This window comes from Aplidium turbinatum, chromosome 13 (assembly GCF_918807975.1).
Source record: "Aplidium turbinatum chromosome 13, kaAplTurb1.1, whole genome shotgun sequence".
NCBI classification, from domain to species: Eukaryota; Metazoa; Chordata; class Ascidiacea; order Aplousobranchia; family Polyclinidae; genus Aplidium; species Aplidium turbinatum.
In genome coordinates this window covers 20,068,563-20,084,519 of record NC_137484.1, presented here as the reverse complement: position 1 = coordinate 20,084,519, position 15,957 = coordinate 20,068,563, and the positions used below count along the sequence as shown (strand labels likewise).

The window sequence follows — 15,957 nt, the reverse complement described above, 5'->3', positions numbered from 1 at the left end:
AGTAACCTATCGGCCAGTGGCGTAGCCAAGGGGGGGTTGGAGATTACAACCCCCATTTGGCACGCGTGTGACGTCACGATATTGAGAATGATGCTTTCAGTCTCTATGTCTCTTAAACAAAGTTTGCCTAAGTTTAAACAAAACTGCATTAAAAGACCGAGTTTTGCCAATACCAAACATTCAAATATCTCAGCCAGGAATTAGCAACAAGAAAACATAGAGACTTAGCTTTATTACCGAAAAATGCCCAAGAAAACATGATCTTATCCTTTTGCTATGCCACCGGACAGCACCATTTTACAGGAATTTTTATACCCACATTTTTGTTGAAAATGCTCTCAGAATGCACCAAATTCAAAGTATTTTTCAAAATTTTCTGGGGGAGGCCCCCCAGACCCCCCGCCGCGAGTTGTCGCCTTTGGCGAAGACGCCGTCGGGCTTTCACAATTCCTGGCTACGCTACTGCTATCGCCTGTTATTAGCAAATGGGCGTTTTTCAGTTTCTTTCGTTTTGATTCAAAAACATTTTCAATGCCCCCCCCCCCCCCCCTTGAGAAAATCCTGCGTACGCCACTGCCAGTAGGCCTATGGTTCTTTATCTAAATGCGCGGTTTACCGTCAAAATAGAAGCGTGGCTCTTTCATCCGAAAAACTAACAGCAAGCTAAACATGTGTTAAAATTTACAGAAAAGCAACGATGTTAATTAAAGCAAGCTGAAATACAAAGATCCGAACCCTGCCGGCAAGGCGGAACGACATAAAGTTCAATGAATATATGAAGTCAATATGGCGTTTGTCGTTGAAACTTTTTCCCGTAATAGTTGGTTTAGTACAAAATAAATCGCTTTGGTGACTTTATATTTCGAAAGTCGTCTTTAACGATGTGTTGTTGCTTTTAATAAATGGTCGTTAAATGAATCGACGTAGGCCACAATAGTTTCAATCCGAGACAGCTATTTAATCAGGTAGCCTACCATTCTTTGTGAAACAACAACTTGGGCCGATCCAGTGAGGAAGCTATCGCCCCTCCTAAAGCACAGAAAGTAACTTTATTCATGGTGCATTTGCAAAGTCGGATTAATGTAGAGTAGATCTACATATCAGTGTGATTTGTTGAAACTACCCCTCACTTCCTTTAAGGCCGCTTAGTGGATCCGCTTCCGGACCGATCCGATTAAGCAAGATATAGATATATATATAGCTTAACTGCGTAAGATATAGCTTAACTGCGTAAGTTTTAGTGAGCAATAATTTTTAAATCTGTCGCAAATTAAAAAATAAAATAAAACAACAGTAAAGCGAGAACAACGATGAAACATCCTGAAACAACTGTCTCCATAAATATTCGTTTCATCACTGGGTTAGTTTCCAAAAATAACGCAATCACTTTGCCGTTAACATTTTCAAATGGGAAAGCTTTGTTAGGAATGTCATTTCCAAGAAACTGACACAATGGTTTCCATCCTTCCTTCACACTGTAAACAAGAAGCTTATCCTTTGGGGCGTTCTGGAAAAGTAACATTCATTTCATTATACTGTACCCAAAAGACAAAAATTTTAACAGGGATTATTTTTATTATCTCTGTCGAGCAATTAATGATTTAGCAGTGGGCTACTAATAAAACTAGCGATAAGTTACTTTTAACATAAGTAGGCCTGAGGTAAGCTAAAGCATTTCGAAAGGCGGTGGCCTACCGGCCTTACCTAGAACGCATATTTGGAGTGGAAGTTAGAGAGGAACGATAATAAGCCAAGTTATAATGTAATTTTTTGTGTCTTTTTAGCTGTTAGGCTAGGCTATAAGTAACCTACCTATGCTAAAACAGCAGTCTCATTTAGTTTGCTCTTTTTGTAATAGTGCCATCTTTCTGGGTGAACACTACATTTTTTCGAGCAACCGTCAACTGCGACAACTTTTTACAATAAAAATATTCACATATTATTTGCAAAGTTTCTTTTCTTACTTTGATGACGTAATTATAATGATGCCTGAATTTCATTTTCAATACCATTTCGTTAATTGGAGCGGTCTCCCATGGCCAGTCTAATGTGAACCCAAATCCAATAGGACCTATAGTTTAATAAATAAATGAAATACAAAAAGAAATTCCATCCAGGGCGATTAGGCCTTGACTTAAATAGGTAGACTACCTGTACTTTCACGTCTTGATTTATATTAAGTAACCCTGGATCATCTAACACCCACTGTAGATACTTAATGTTGTTTCTTTATTTTATTTTGCAACACATAAAACAAAATATTAACAAAGCTTATTTTACCAAACCCACCAAACTTTACACAAAATCACCAAAATGTGGATTTGTGTTTCAATTTCGTTCCACACAGAATTAATATGCAATAGGCTACAGTAGATTGAGCTTCGCTTTTAGCAGCACCATCGATGCTTACTTCACAATGTAGCCTAGTCTACAGTAGATACGACCTGTTTTAGTCTGATGCTGCGAGTTCGCTGTGGTAATTGCGAATTGCACTAGCTTTCGGAACACATATGTGCTTTGACGAGCATGTGCTATGACGAAGGAGTTCGCTATTAGCCTACCACAGCAAACTCGCAGCATAAGGCTAAAACAGGTCGTTAAATATCAACATTGTGAAGAATTAATTGGCTATGGTTGGTTGTGTCTAATGAATGTAGTAGCTATGTAAGATAAAGATAAAATGCAGCCATGTAAAGATAAAATATAATTGAGATTCATCTACAACTTACAGTAAGCTTTCATGTGCTGGAAAAGCCTTTGTCCATTCGGAGATAACGTTTTCATTAACTTGAAGAGAAAGTCTTTGTTAACCTCTCGAATTTGTCTTTCCCAGCTTTTGAACCAGCTTTCTTCATCACGCATTGTCAAAATAATCTACAAAAACGTTGGAAATAATTATGAAACTTTTTCAATATTTATTAGTTTTTTTTGGACTGTAGCCTAGTTGTTGCAATATTTTGAAGCCAGGAGATTCGTAGACACAAAGCTAACAATGATCTATTTTTACACATTACCATATGCATGAAAAAGCCTATATAGGATCCAGTGACGTTCGGTGGCTTAAACCATTGGGTAAGCAACTTGGAAATATGCTGCAGCAAGGTAGTAGGCACGAAGGGCGTAACCGTCGGGCGAAGCCCGAAGGCGTGTTGTCGAAGGCAACACTTCCAGCGGGGGGTCTGGGGGGCCTCCCCCAGAAAATTTTGAAAAACTCTTCCAATTTGGTGCGCTCTGAGAGCATTTCCAAAACAAAATCTTCGGACTTTCCCAGTCCGAGGATAAAGATTTAATCAATCAATCAAACTGGGACTAGTCTAGAATGTTGGCTGCGTTTTTAGACTGAACACAAAAACTTATTGGCAATGTCATCTGTAAGCATTTAAGACATGCATGGACTGGTGCACTAGTAAAGAGCAAATAATTAGCCTATAAATTTAGCTAGTCCATTGTTGAAGAACACAAGTAAATTTGCTCTGAACTTGTGATGTCAGTCTATTGACCCAAAAGAATTTAAAAAACACTTGTGCTGTTTCAGTAGCCTACTGGTTGGTTAATGTAGGGGAGAACCTCCTACAGTGCCCAGTTTTTTTTACATTTTCATAAATTTTGAAAAACGTTGCAGAGAAACATTGAAATTTTGATTTTTATTCTATAGTTTGAGGTTTTCTCCATTTCTTGGCCTATTTGTCTAAGTTCTGGGATTACTAATTTTTGTTCGGTAGCCCTTTAAAAACTTGCTTTCAAAAGTGGGCACTGTAGGGTATTGGTCCCATGCAATGCCCATGGGGAGTACCTACAGTGCCCACTTTACAAAGCATCACATTATTGTAATGCTTAAAAGGTCATATCCTACTTATCTTGTGTTGTAATATGCTGGCTGCAGCAATCACCACACAAAAATGTTGAATTCAAGCCATATAACTTAAAATGAACAACACTAAACAACAACAAAAGAAGCAGCTGAAGAAATAAAAAAAACTTTCTAACCATTTGTTTCCAGCCATGTTATTTGCCTTCCACGCTTCCGGTATTTTTTTGTCATATTTTGTATACGTAGCAAGTTCGTATGCCAATTTTCTAACGTTCTTATTGAAAAACTAAAATGGTGCTTTGCAAACTTTATTAGATGGTCACAAAGTTTCTGTTCTTCTTGGTCATTGAAAATTCTGTTTACGGAGTAGTTTTGATTGAAATTATTCATAGTAATATTCTCTAGATCTCGTTTACACTTAGCTAAATAACGCCGAATTGTTCTACGAGAAATGCCGCACTCCTCAGATACAAATTGTTTTGATCTTCCTTTTACAATCACCTCCATGCATGCTTTCTTCATGACATTTTCTGGATGTCTAACAAGCTTCTTTGTAGGCTGCTGGACATTTTGAAAATATGATACAGAAGATTATTAACTTATTGTCTGGACAAAACCAATAAAAGTAAACCTATCTGAAGATTGTTGCTCTTTATCAACAAAAAATATATAGATCCAACAGTGCCCACCCCTGGGCACTGTAGGCTCTGTCACTGATGGGCACTGTTGGGGCCGTCGCCATTTTGGACAAAATGTGCTGCAATATTTATAAACTACATTATTACAAGCAGTAAGCAGTATCAAAGCTTGCCTACATTAACTAACTATCCACAGTGTAACTGACAATACTGTAACATGAGCAATGAAGTCACATGCACGCTTTCCTTTCTTCCAAAAAAAAGTTTCTATTTTTCTAAAAAAATGATTTCTGTTCTCACTTGCCAAGTACTTCACGTTGCATCTTCACGTTACATGCGAGTAATCATTGGGCACGTGGACATCTCAAAATGAATTCGGGCGCGCAATTGATAATGCATTGTGGGTAAAATTTGAATATGGGCACTGTAGGAGCCTGGGCACTGTAGGAGGTTTTCCCCTACCCTTTGGAATTGCATGTTTTATTGTAGAATCTATGTTTTTTTTGGTAAGAGAACCAGCTTTATTTTCAGCGTACTCAGTAGCCTATAGTTACAAGCGCGCAAATCACTCATGCGTAGAGGTTGTATTCCTTTCGTCTGAAACCAAAAGCAGCCGCTATGAGATACGCATGACGTCACTGGGAAAGCACAACTAACCATACCATAACCATAACACATCTGATTGGCTAAGCAGCTGGTGACGTTTTGCAAAACGAGTGAAGATTGGATAAAACGAAGGCGTTTTTTGACATTTTTGAACCTGGGAAATCAACTTTGAAAGTTGATTTCCCTGGAGCTTCAGTGATGGTTTCTGACAAAAGCGTTTGCGTTAATTGGCATTTATAGGCAAGACATGCGGTTTGGTGAGGACTTAAGGTGCGTCTACACGAGAAAGTGTTCTTGCTTAGAAATTCTTGCTTAAGCTAGTGATTAAGCTCGTTTCATCTACACTGGCAACCTCGACGAAGATTTGCTCGCTTGAATCGCGGTCACGTGAGTATCTAATCCCCAATGACGTAACGTTTTAAAAAGTTCGCGCCAAAGCATAGCAGTTCGCTCTAAAGTACAGCAGAGTAGACTAAGCAACTGACTGTTCTTTAAAGGGGTATTAAAGGAAAAACCTGACTTGGCGATTTTCCACGTTCTTTGTGTTTAACATGCTACCATAAAACGATTTTCAATAAAATTTTGCCCCATTGCGGTCTGACCACCATTGTGCGCGTGCTTTTGTCAGAGCTTTCAAAACGAGATTGGCCTGAGCAACGAAGCGTGCGACTGTAAAGAACGTCATAAAGTCTACGTCATAAAGTCTAGCAATCAACCGATCACGCAATAATTGTTACTGCGGGCGATTTGACTGTAGGCTATGTATGTATTTACATCAAAACAGCACATTTTAACATCAAAACAGCAGACAGTTTGCTCAAAACATCAGATTGGTAACGTGGCTTTTGTTATTGCTGGACTTTATGACGTATTCTTGAGCTGTGTTTGCACGTTTTGGTCATTTTGAAAAAAATGAAAATAAATGAAACACTGGACTTTGGGCCTTGCCAGCGCCATTGAAAACAAATTTTTTTGGGTAATTGTTTTTGAAATGTATTCTTGAATGTTCAGTTTACTCATTTTAATGCTTAATTCCGGTTTTAAATTTTCCTTTAGTATGCCTTTAACCATTTGAAGTTGTTGCAGTCTTTCAGTCATGGCTTCCCAGAAGTTGTGTAAAAAATGCTGCAAAAAGCGAAGGATGCAAACCCGCAATTTACTACATATTGAAGCATTCAGACACCTCAGTGAGGTTGAAATGTTGGAAACAGAATTTCGTGTCAGCGTGGGTGACTGGTAACAACCAGCAAAATCATTCCTCCGCTATTTTTATTACCCAGTGCACAATGGCAATGGTTTTCTGCTGAGATCCTGTTTTGGATTTGAAATTGGAAAATATTGTGCTATCTATGGGCTATTTCGAGTACGGTCACCGCCAGTTCAGCCCGCAACATTAATAAGAACGGGTTGGGATCAAAACTTAACGAAATCCTTTAACGATACCGCCCTGCCCTGTCTGGATACTGAGCTGAGAGGAGACCTGAGATTTTGGCGGGAAAAACATTTCTAAGCAAGAGAACTCACTTAAGCGCCCAGTTTTTCGCTCTGGAGCGTATTTTTTCTCGACGGCTCGCTTACTCGCCCATTTTCTTAAAAGTAAGCGGCACAAACTGCGATTAACTTAAAGAAACAAGAAGTTTGTCTAGCTTAAGCAAGAAAACAGTCGTCGTGTAGACGCACCTTTAGACTACTCACACGCGTTACGAGTAATTCTAGTCACGAACACAGTAATTTTCAAGTTAAAATAGACTTGATAAAAATAATAAGAAGTTAAACCTAGAATTCAGTCATTATATTTTGCATAGTTTTTGCTCAGGTAAGCACTGCTTTCCTTGCTTTCCCTCACCGATCGTCACTGATAGGATCTGATAAGGTTCGAAACGTGATATTATTTGATATTGCGAGAAAGTGGAGAAAATGCCATAAGATAAGAATCAAATCAATAATATCTAACGCAGTGGCCTATGGCTACTTCAAAATACATAGCTTACAAATGGATCCAGAAAAGCAAAACCACCTTTTAATAAAATAAGAAAGTAGGCTATACTTCAAAGGATTATCCTGTAAAAAAGAAAATTCAGTAGCCTACTGTACTGTACTCATTCGATTGTAAACCGCAGCTTATAATTCTTTGTCAATTGTAATGGTTTGTGCGGTGGCTTACGATCGCTTTTATTTTTTCGAAAACAAAAATTGTGTTGCAATAGTATACAAGCATAGTATACAAGTAAATGAGCTGTAGGCTATACGCTCGAATGATTCAAAAAATTCCAGGGCATCCCTGAACCAAATTATATGGTTTAAGTGTGGGCGGGATTACCGGTATTTTAGGAATACCGTGTCTCTGCTTTTTAATATAGATCAACAGATGTCCACTGTCCATGAGGCAGGGGAATGGCATGCTGGAGTTATGCAATATTAACTACATTACAGCTTCCGACCGTTGGGATGCATTGATACTAAAAATAAAAAAAGTCATAGCAAAGACAATAGAAAAGGCTTAAATGTAGAGCGGGACCTACGAAAATAGAAGGCCTAGACACCGTGCACAAGCCTTCAGAACTGAAAGCTGAAGTCGATCGCAGATAAAAGTATAGGCTACTTGGGTGTTAGATCTGCCTAAACTATTTTTAAAGTTTTTTATTTGTCAATGTAAAACCCAAATCCAAGTCAATCTGCAATCGACGTCAGTCTTCGGTGCTGAAGGTTTGTGCACGGTGTCTAGGCCATCTACTGTATTTTCGTAGGCTATAGGACCTAGGGTTAATTACAGCCACCTGGGCGGTATCAAACGGAGCAGCCTATGTAAACTTTTGACACTATCACATGAAACTTACAAACGAGGCGGTTTACAGTAAACACGTTTGGCTACTCAAGATGGAATACAACGGTTTCATTTATAGTCAATACGCGCTTCCCTGTTTTCGTTATAGCTCAGGTATTATCTTCCCATCGCTGCAGTTGTATTGTTACGTTACAGGCTTATAGCATTGACCTGACTAGAACAGTTTGAAAGAAAATTAACAAAATCTTTTTTTTCTGGAAGATATTCCCTAACATATCTGTGTCTAAAAACATTAAGTCAATTCATAAAATTTCAACTTTTTTGCACAACGTTTACGTTTTCTGTTGACACCAGTGCACGAAACCATAAATAATTACAAGAAAGCGTCGTATGCAGTGAGAGTTCTTTTCAACTCACAGTGTGTCAACTACATTCGAATTTCGAAGACATTGTTTTCTGCTCTCAAAGAACTTTAGCCTCCGCTATTTTGAATCAATTACATAAAACAGTAGCCAAAAGAAAATAGCATATGCCTAATTGCTTTGATAAAAAACTTTATATGGTTTTACCTTGGCATCAGGGAACGCTTCGTGAATTTGCTCCCAAAAACAAAACGCAGGAACATCCAATACAGCGTCAACGTCTTTATACATTTTCTTAAAATCATTTACAGTTCCTCCATCTACTAATATTCTCTTCCATTCTTTTTCGTGGTACCAAAAATGTTCCAACATATCGTAAACGCTGTAGCCAAGTTCCTTCAAGGCAACTGCAATAGATTTTGTCCCTGTTTTAGAAAATCCTGCCACTATAACGCGCATGGTGCTTCTGTACTTTTTTGGAACAGGCTATTACTTTGTAAATTTTTTGCAAATGCTGAGCAAGCGTTCAAGCTGATGTTATTGGCTCAATCTCTCTTTTACAGTGTCAAAACAGAATGGTAAAAGGTTGGCGAATCCAACCAGTTATGAGAAATTGGTTTTAAATGAGAAAACAATTCTTCAAAGTCTTTTTTCCCAACTCTTTGAATTAGAAAAAGCTGCATTTCAATTGATGCACTATTTATAAATTTTGAAAGAGTGCAAAACAGAATTTTGGAATGTGATACTCTTTGGTAAGGTGCTAAAACATTATTGCTTGTTGGCCTATAGTCTATTTTGCTTATGGCTGTTGTCGGAAAGCAAAAACACTACTAGGCTGCACTATCCAGAAAAATATCTGTTGTTCTTATTTCAGTTTGGGCTAATGTCGTAACAAGAGGAAGTTGTGTAGCCTACCAAGCTACCCCTTTAAATGTGTATTACGTTACAATATTATTTATCAGTGACATGGCTAGAAAGAAGATTTTAAGGAAGCAAAAGAAACTGTTTGGGGGCACAGATTTTAATATTTGAAATAAAGAGTTTGTTTAACAATAGCGCTACTAAATGCAGCCAAAAAATTATGAAACGTCATTAAACATGTAACACTGTGTCATTAAAACGTTGTAATGCCGGTAGCATTAAAATATGTTTTTTGGGGGTTGGCAATATAAAATTTTGTGGGGCGATTGTTTTCTCAAGCCTCTCCTGGCTACGTCAATGTTATTTATTATTATTATTGTTTATTTAATTATCATGACGTGCCTTATATGCCTCAAAGGAAACTCACAGCCACAACCCTGTTCTGCCTGGGCTATACTGCCTGAGCTATTGGTTAAGGTCTTAGACCACCGTACGGCTGAAAATGAAATTTATAATTGAATTCGTCGTCGGTTTCATCTAAGCGTTGGTTTTGTCTTCCAGTTGTTGCTTTTTGTGGTGATGTCGGATGTGACTTTGAAGGTCCAGTCGGACAGTCGGTGGTGGAATAAACGTGGGAAAAATTCCCGTGGTATGGGGAGTGGGAAAGTGGTTTGAATTTGATTAGATCCATTAATAATTAATATTAGCCTATTAGATTAGTTAACTTCAGGATTATGAAATTACACATTACAAAATGGACTCTCCATCTACACTGTTATGATACCAATGCTCACAGACGTAGGTCGTAGGTATTGGACCGTGACGTTTCTAAAACCAATCAATAAAAAATAGAACTTTAAAAGTAAAGATTTTTTTTATTTGATGTCTTTGGGAGAAAAGTAGTTTTGAAATACCACAGACAATTAACCTGATTGACAACCAATTGATGAGATTAAATGACATCATCACATCACGATCTAAGCAGCCAATCGTGATTAATTTGTTAATGTGAGATAAGCTGCATACCGCTAAGAATTTTAACCAGCTTCCTGATTTGCGGGCTTCCAAAAACCACCTGGTAGGCCTATAATTTTTTTAATATTCATCACAACTACCTGCTTAATATTCATCACAACTATCTGCTTCATCACATCTCTGTTTCACTTATATGGAGTGGATTATTTTTGTTTCCGCAGCCAGTTCTAAATGGTTCACTGTGTTGTTGCGTAGTGTCGACTTCATTTCATGAAGTAGGCTAATCACTTATCGTTTTGCTGGCACAGAACAGAGAAGGCATGATAGTTTGCCTACCGTATAGATTGATTGTCAAAATGGAAGTTTACCAATTATTCTAAATTTACTGTAGGCTACTCATATTCCACGCGGCAGGCATGGAAGAACCATTTTAAAAGTAGGTGGGCCCAATGGCCGCCCAGAGGCGCATCAGTCAAAGTCAATCCATCCAACAACCCAGTACTCAACAGAAAAGTTTAAAGATTGGATTTCATCATTGAGCTATCAAAGATAATCAAACTAGTGTGTATCAAATGAGTGAAGACCTTTTTTGGAACTCCATCTCTGATTTGCCGGTTTCGCTACCTTTTCAAAGAAATTCGGCTTTCAAAAGTGCGTGGGCCAGAACCCGAATTTTTTTTCCCACGTACTTTCTGTCTCATTTACATATTTTGGTAAAAGTTTGTATTAAAACCGTGTGAATGCAACAGTTTCTCGTTGGCACGGTTGGTTCAGTGGTTTCATCTAGTGTTCGTGAGAGCAAGGGTTCGACGCCCGTCGAAGAATTAATTTTTGCGGTGCACAAAAGCTTTTCAAAAAAAGTAGGGTTAGGGAAAGCTTATATTTTATTATCATTGCAGAATTTCATTGGTAAATAGTTATTTTGCAATCTGAATCAACCAATCTCTCAAAACACTTTCAGAAAATTTTACTTTTAGAGTGACTAGAATCAATGAGACAGAAAGCTCGAGGGAAAAAAGTTTCGCGGCTAGGACCATCCAGAAAATAAAGTAGGTGGGCCCAGCCCAGGCCCACGTGGTTGCTTCATGCCTGCCACGCGGTAGTCATGGTACATTCACTTGTCAGAATCACTTTGTTGTTTCATATTATTCTTTTTTGCTTATTGAATGGCAGATTTGATTGAATTTTTTGATTGAGATTGAGAGTATTTGAAAAGGTAAACCATTTCACATGACTATAGAACAGGGGTCACCAACTGGCGGCCCACCACGCTTTTATGTGCGGCCCGCGGAAGGTATCAGTGCTCAAGTATAACCAAAAATACTTTTCTTGAGGAGTTAAACAGCATGAAGTCAAAAAATACTTTCCGAAAAGCATATTTTTGCTTTGCATACGATTCCACCGACCGACCAATTATTGTAGTTTTAGGTAGGGGTCGTTTAAAGTTATTCCAATGCAATGTCCAGCCACACAGTCCTGGTGGTTGATTAAAACGTCTGTTTTCGAATTTCAAAAATGTCTGTGAGCTATAAAGGTTTGCTTATTTTAAGTTTGTAAATGTCCTGTAAACACTAATGTGCGTTTCACCGTTATGGGGTTTCACGAGCAATGTTCTCTTTATGCAAGTTTTTGTTGGCAAAATAGGTCGGTGTGCCAACTCAATTTGTAATAAATTGGAAAAATATTATAGCCAATACAAACTTAAAGACTTTTTCTGGTATTATGAAAATATTTAGCTTAGTACTGCAAAATATTGTTAATTAACAATTCTTGCCATGCTAATAAGTACCGCAAGTGACATTTGTCTAATTCTAATATAATCAAGGAAAGACGGTTTTATAGACTCTCACAAAAATGGTGAAAAACCAACTCATTTGTTTTTTTAGAGGGAGCACTGTTCATGAGTTACGATAGAAACGTTTTTTCGGTGACTTCCACAAGCGTTTGTTTCATGGTACCTGGTTTTTTTTCTCCCTGTTATTGGAGCCTATTTTTCGCTGATATGTTTGCAGGTCACTATTGTTGCCTGTATTGCGATGTGTCAAACATTTCCATGTTTACTAAAACTGTTAATGGCAAGATATCTTTTCTGAAGCGAAGTGACAACACCACTTTTGCTTAGCGATGAATATTCTGATGAAACCGCTCGCCTAGCTATTAGTGCGCAAAACAAGTGGCCTCGTTTATTAGGCATTGCTAAAGAAGTCAAAAGTGTTGTTAAAGGAGCTTGGCCTGGGAGTAGCGTTGTTCGACTAATTTTTTTGCTGCGGTATTCTAATATAAATATTAACAACATGTAACGCTGGATACTGGGTACGAAATGCGTTCTTTTGTAGCATAAGGGTTAACCTACCTAAAATTTTATTAGTGCGGCCCGCCACAGCTCTCCTAAGTGCCCAAGTGGCCCGCATGCAAAAAAGGTTGGTGACCCCTGCTATAGAATAAACAAGGAACAAAGAAAAGCATGAGCTGTAGGAAAAAAGTGTGAGTTTCGAAAACGAGAAATTAAAATTTCTATCTTGTTAATTCTATGGTCATGTGTAATGGTTTACCCTTTGAGAGCTTATTCCTGGTAGTTTCGTGGTAGGCCTACTTGTAGAGTAGGGTGGAGCGAAAACAAAAGTTTTCTTTCAAAACAAAAAACAAGATGATTCAAAGTGGCACAACAGATGGTAAACAGCGGTTTTAGACATAAAATAACCTTAATGCTGATCTTGTCCGATGCATCTTCGAGCACTTCACGAAAGAACAATTGGCACTTGAACGTTAAAACAACATTTTTTTTACCCGATCGCTCACTTACGTAAAACAAGATCAAGACCAAACGTCTTGATTTTCGATTGTTATCTACAAAGTCAAGTTTGAGTAATTAAGATTACCAAACTAGGCTGTGGGCTTCTTAACGGTTAGAGGTCAACGATTTTGCGATGGTAGCCCATCCCCAATAAAAAGGCGAAGACATTCTTAAGATGTTTTCTTAAAGTAGAATTTCAAGTGTGATTTTAAGAAAAGCTGTTCAAAACATATCACAAACTTTGTAGTCATTTTCCTACACTTTTTTATCATAGGTGTCTATATATAGGCTAACTCTAATTAAAAGAAACAATATCCGTCTTAGCAACCTTTACAATTTATATAAGCAGATTAGGTTAATTTAGTTGTTGACTTATTATAAGTTAAAAGAGTAGGCCTACTAAAACAAAATACTTCTTAGTTTCAAAAGCCAGGTGGTCAACTATCCGCCATTTAAATCAGCTACCGACTTAAAACATTCCTACTTGTCCTTCCAACGTCAAGAGAGATCAATTTTGCAGATATAAGTGAGAAAAGTTATTTTTATATGAAAAGTAAAGAAGGTTGCATTTTCTTCAGTTGTTTTGGGTTACCCGACCAAGTGGCCCCTTCCAAAACACCAATTACGGCCGCCTATTGGTCGAATGTGCAACGCAGCATAAAAAATGACATTTGCATTGACGGCATCGAAACGGCCACTAACCTCTCAGCTTGCACAAAAGCAAAGTATTTACATCAAATCCGCTCCGATAGCTCAATTGGTTAGCGCGTCACTTCTGGAACGAAGAAGCTTCAAGATCAAGCGGCGCTGGTTCGACTCTCGGGGTGTGCGCTTGAGCAACGCACGTTAAGGACTGCTCTCCATTCAGCGGCATCTAATGGATGGAATAATTCCCCGGCAACAAGACTTCAACAATCGGAAACTTCACTCTGTCAATCTCGGTGACCGGGCCTGCGTCAGTGATTCAAAGCCTCTACAAGTATGCGAAACTGCCAGGATTAAGCTCTGCAAGAAGCTTTCCCAGTCCGAGGATAAAGATTCAATCAATCAAAATATATTTTCAACATATCTACATTCTACTGTGCAACTGAAGAACCTAATGTTTGTTTATAGATCACACGTGGTCATGGCCGTTGAGAGGATAATTTAGGCCCGGTAGTACCCATGATCCTTGGGTCCCTAAGTCAAGACACAAAGAAAAACGTTGTATAATAAAAAAAAATGCAAAAAAAACGATGTGGTTCCTTCAAGTTCCCGGGCTCTTAGAAAGGTTACAGGCCCCTAAAAGCATCCCTGGCCCGGGTTCAAAACAAAACTAGCTACCCCTGGATTCGGTTTTCTAAATATTTCTACTTGGTTGTTCTTCATTGATCAAAATTGATTCTGCAACAAAAGCAATTTTGCAAGATGTCAACCTTGCCACAAGAGGTCATAGATTGTGATCTTTTAATCCGATTTGAAGAAATCTTATACGCCTACCAAGTGTTTTAATAATAACCGAAAGAATGTGCAGGCTTTCCGGCTTCCGGAATGTCAATACAATAGAGTTGTACTCACATCATCACCGTAGCCTAATTGCATTTGCAATTTCTCGGCTTATGAACTTTTGGAACACTGCAGCTTTTTAAGGTCAGGCGGTGAATGCCCGCAACAAGCTGGCAGCTCACGCTACAGATGATCCGTGTGTGTATGGGAAACTGGGGTAAAGTGTGCGATGGGTAAAATGAGCAACTTAGGTTTTTGAAAAAAAAAAAAAAAAACAGTGGGCGGATGTTTTTCTTTGTTCTGAATATAGGCCTATCACCCGTGATGCCACATCAATCAATGTATTACAGTATTTGTTACGTCCAGTAAAAAGCGCATTTTACAAAAGCACGCAATTATATTGTTTATGTCGAAAATTCAAACTTTTTTTGTTGTTGCCAACAACTGAGTAATGTTATTGCTACATTATGCAAATAAACTCTGTTTTTTGTGGTAGGTTTAAGATGTGAGGATGTTCAATAAAAAGTTTAGATTAGTTAGTCTTGTAATTTTTTAAATAGGCCTATATGTAATTTTGTCGCAAAAATCATGTTCGGGTAAAGTGTGCAATGCTATAGCTGAGGTATCTTGGAGCAGTTGCTCAATGCTCAACTTACCTCTTGAAATAGCATTAACCTAATGTTTAAACTGTTGAATTTGTGTTTTTTAGCTTCATATTGGATAAAAAAAAACAGTGTTGTGCTTTAATAAAGTATATTGCCTCGCAATTATGCAAACAGACTGACAGGGAAAGGCAATGCTTCAACTTAGTGGAATTGTTCAACTTACCCCAGGTCATCGCTCAATTTAGGCTACCTCATACAATTTAAATCGGGGTAAGTTGAGCAACACGCACAAAATATATAAATCACAAAGTGATCAGACTCAATCTAAAATGTAGCTGATTCACTAATGCAGGGTTACTCAACTAATGTTAACAAAGGTCCAGTTTGACAAGTTGAATATTTTTTGCGGTCCGGTACATAAGTTATTCCACACGCAACCATGAAAGTTAAACTATCTGTACCAAACCACTTTTTTAGGTAAAATGTAACTCGACTTGGATTACTGAGAAAGTGTTGGGGAGTCTGGGGGGGCGAAGCCCCCCATCAACTAGGAAAACCACAGTAAAAATTGCTTTCTTCCAGTAGAAACCTGTTTAAACAAGCCCTGAAACGTGGTAATGACATTATTTTTCCTTAAGCTCAAGGTCCACCATCAACACCCAGAAGGTCCGGATTCGGACCGCGGTCAGCCAGCAGTAGAGTAGCCCTGCACTAGTGCTCCAAGTCCACTCTTTTAAATTTTTCCAAAACAAACCGTTTTTTTTTTTTGTAAAAGCGACTTGAGCAAAAAGGTGCTCATTCTTACTTCACCTTAAGAAAAGTGAAAAAAAGCAAAGAAATTTCGTCATGCAATATTTGGACCATGACGCAAACCCTACGTAAAGCGTTCGAACCCTTCTGTGTCATACAAAATATTTTAGCAAAAACGTCACATAAGGGAAAAATATTGGTTTAGCCTGCAGGTTTGCGTCATGATTCAAATATCACATGACGCAAACCTGCAGACTAAACCTATAACCTCCCATTATGTGACGT

The 15,957-nt window shown here is 38.2% G+C and overlaps 1 protein-coding gene across 2 annotated transcripts; it reads right to left on the bottom strand.

The window, feature by feature from the left end:
• Positions 1–575: 575 nt before the first annotated feature.
• On the bottom strand, positions 576–12,862 carry LOC145781608 (uncharacterized). Of its 2 annotated transcripts, XM_082593279.1 has the most exons (5): positions 12,740–12,862; positions 8,410–8,609; positions 2,730–2,874; positions 1,965–2,071; positions 576–1,507 (listed from the first exon to the last, which is right to left on the bottom strand). In XM_082593279.1, exons 2-5 carry the CDS (start codon positions 8,572–8,574, stop codon positions 1,271–1,273), a joined length of 654 nt encoding a protein of 217 aa, XP_082449405.1. In that variant the 5' UTR covers positions 8,575–8,609; positions 12,740–12,862; the 3' UTR covers positions 576–1,270. The 2 variants fall into 2 exon arrangements, with proteins under 2 accessions (XP_082449405.1, XP_082449404.1); XM_082593278.1 differs by lacking the exon at positions 12,740–12,862 and having other exon boundaries at positions 8,410–8,697.
• Positions 12,863–15,957: the final 3,095 nt, after the last annotated feature.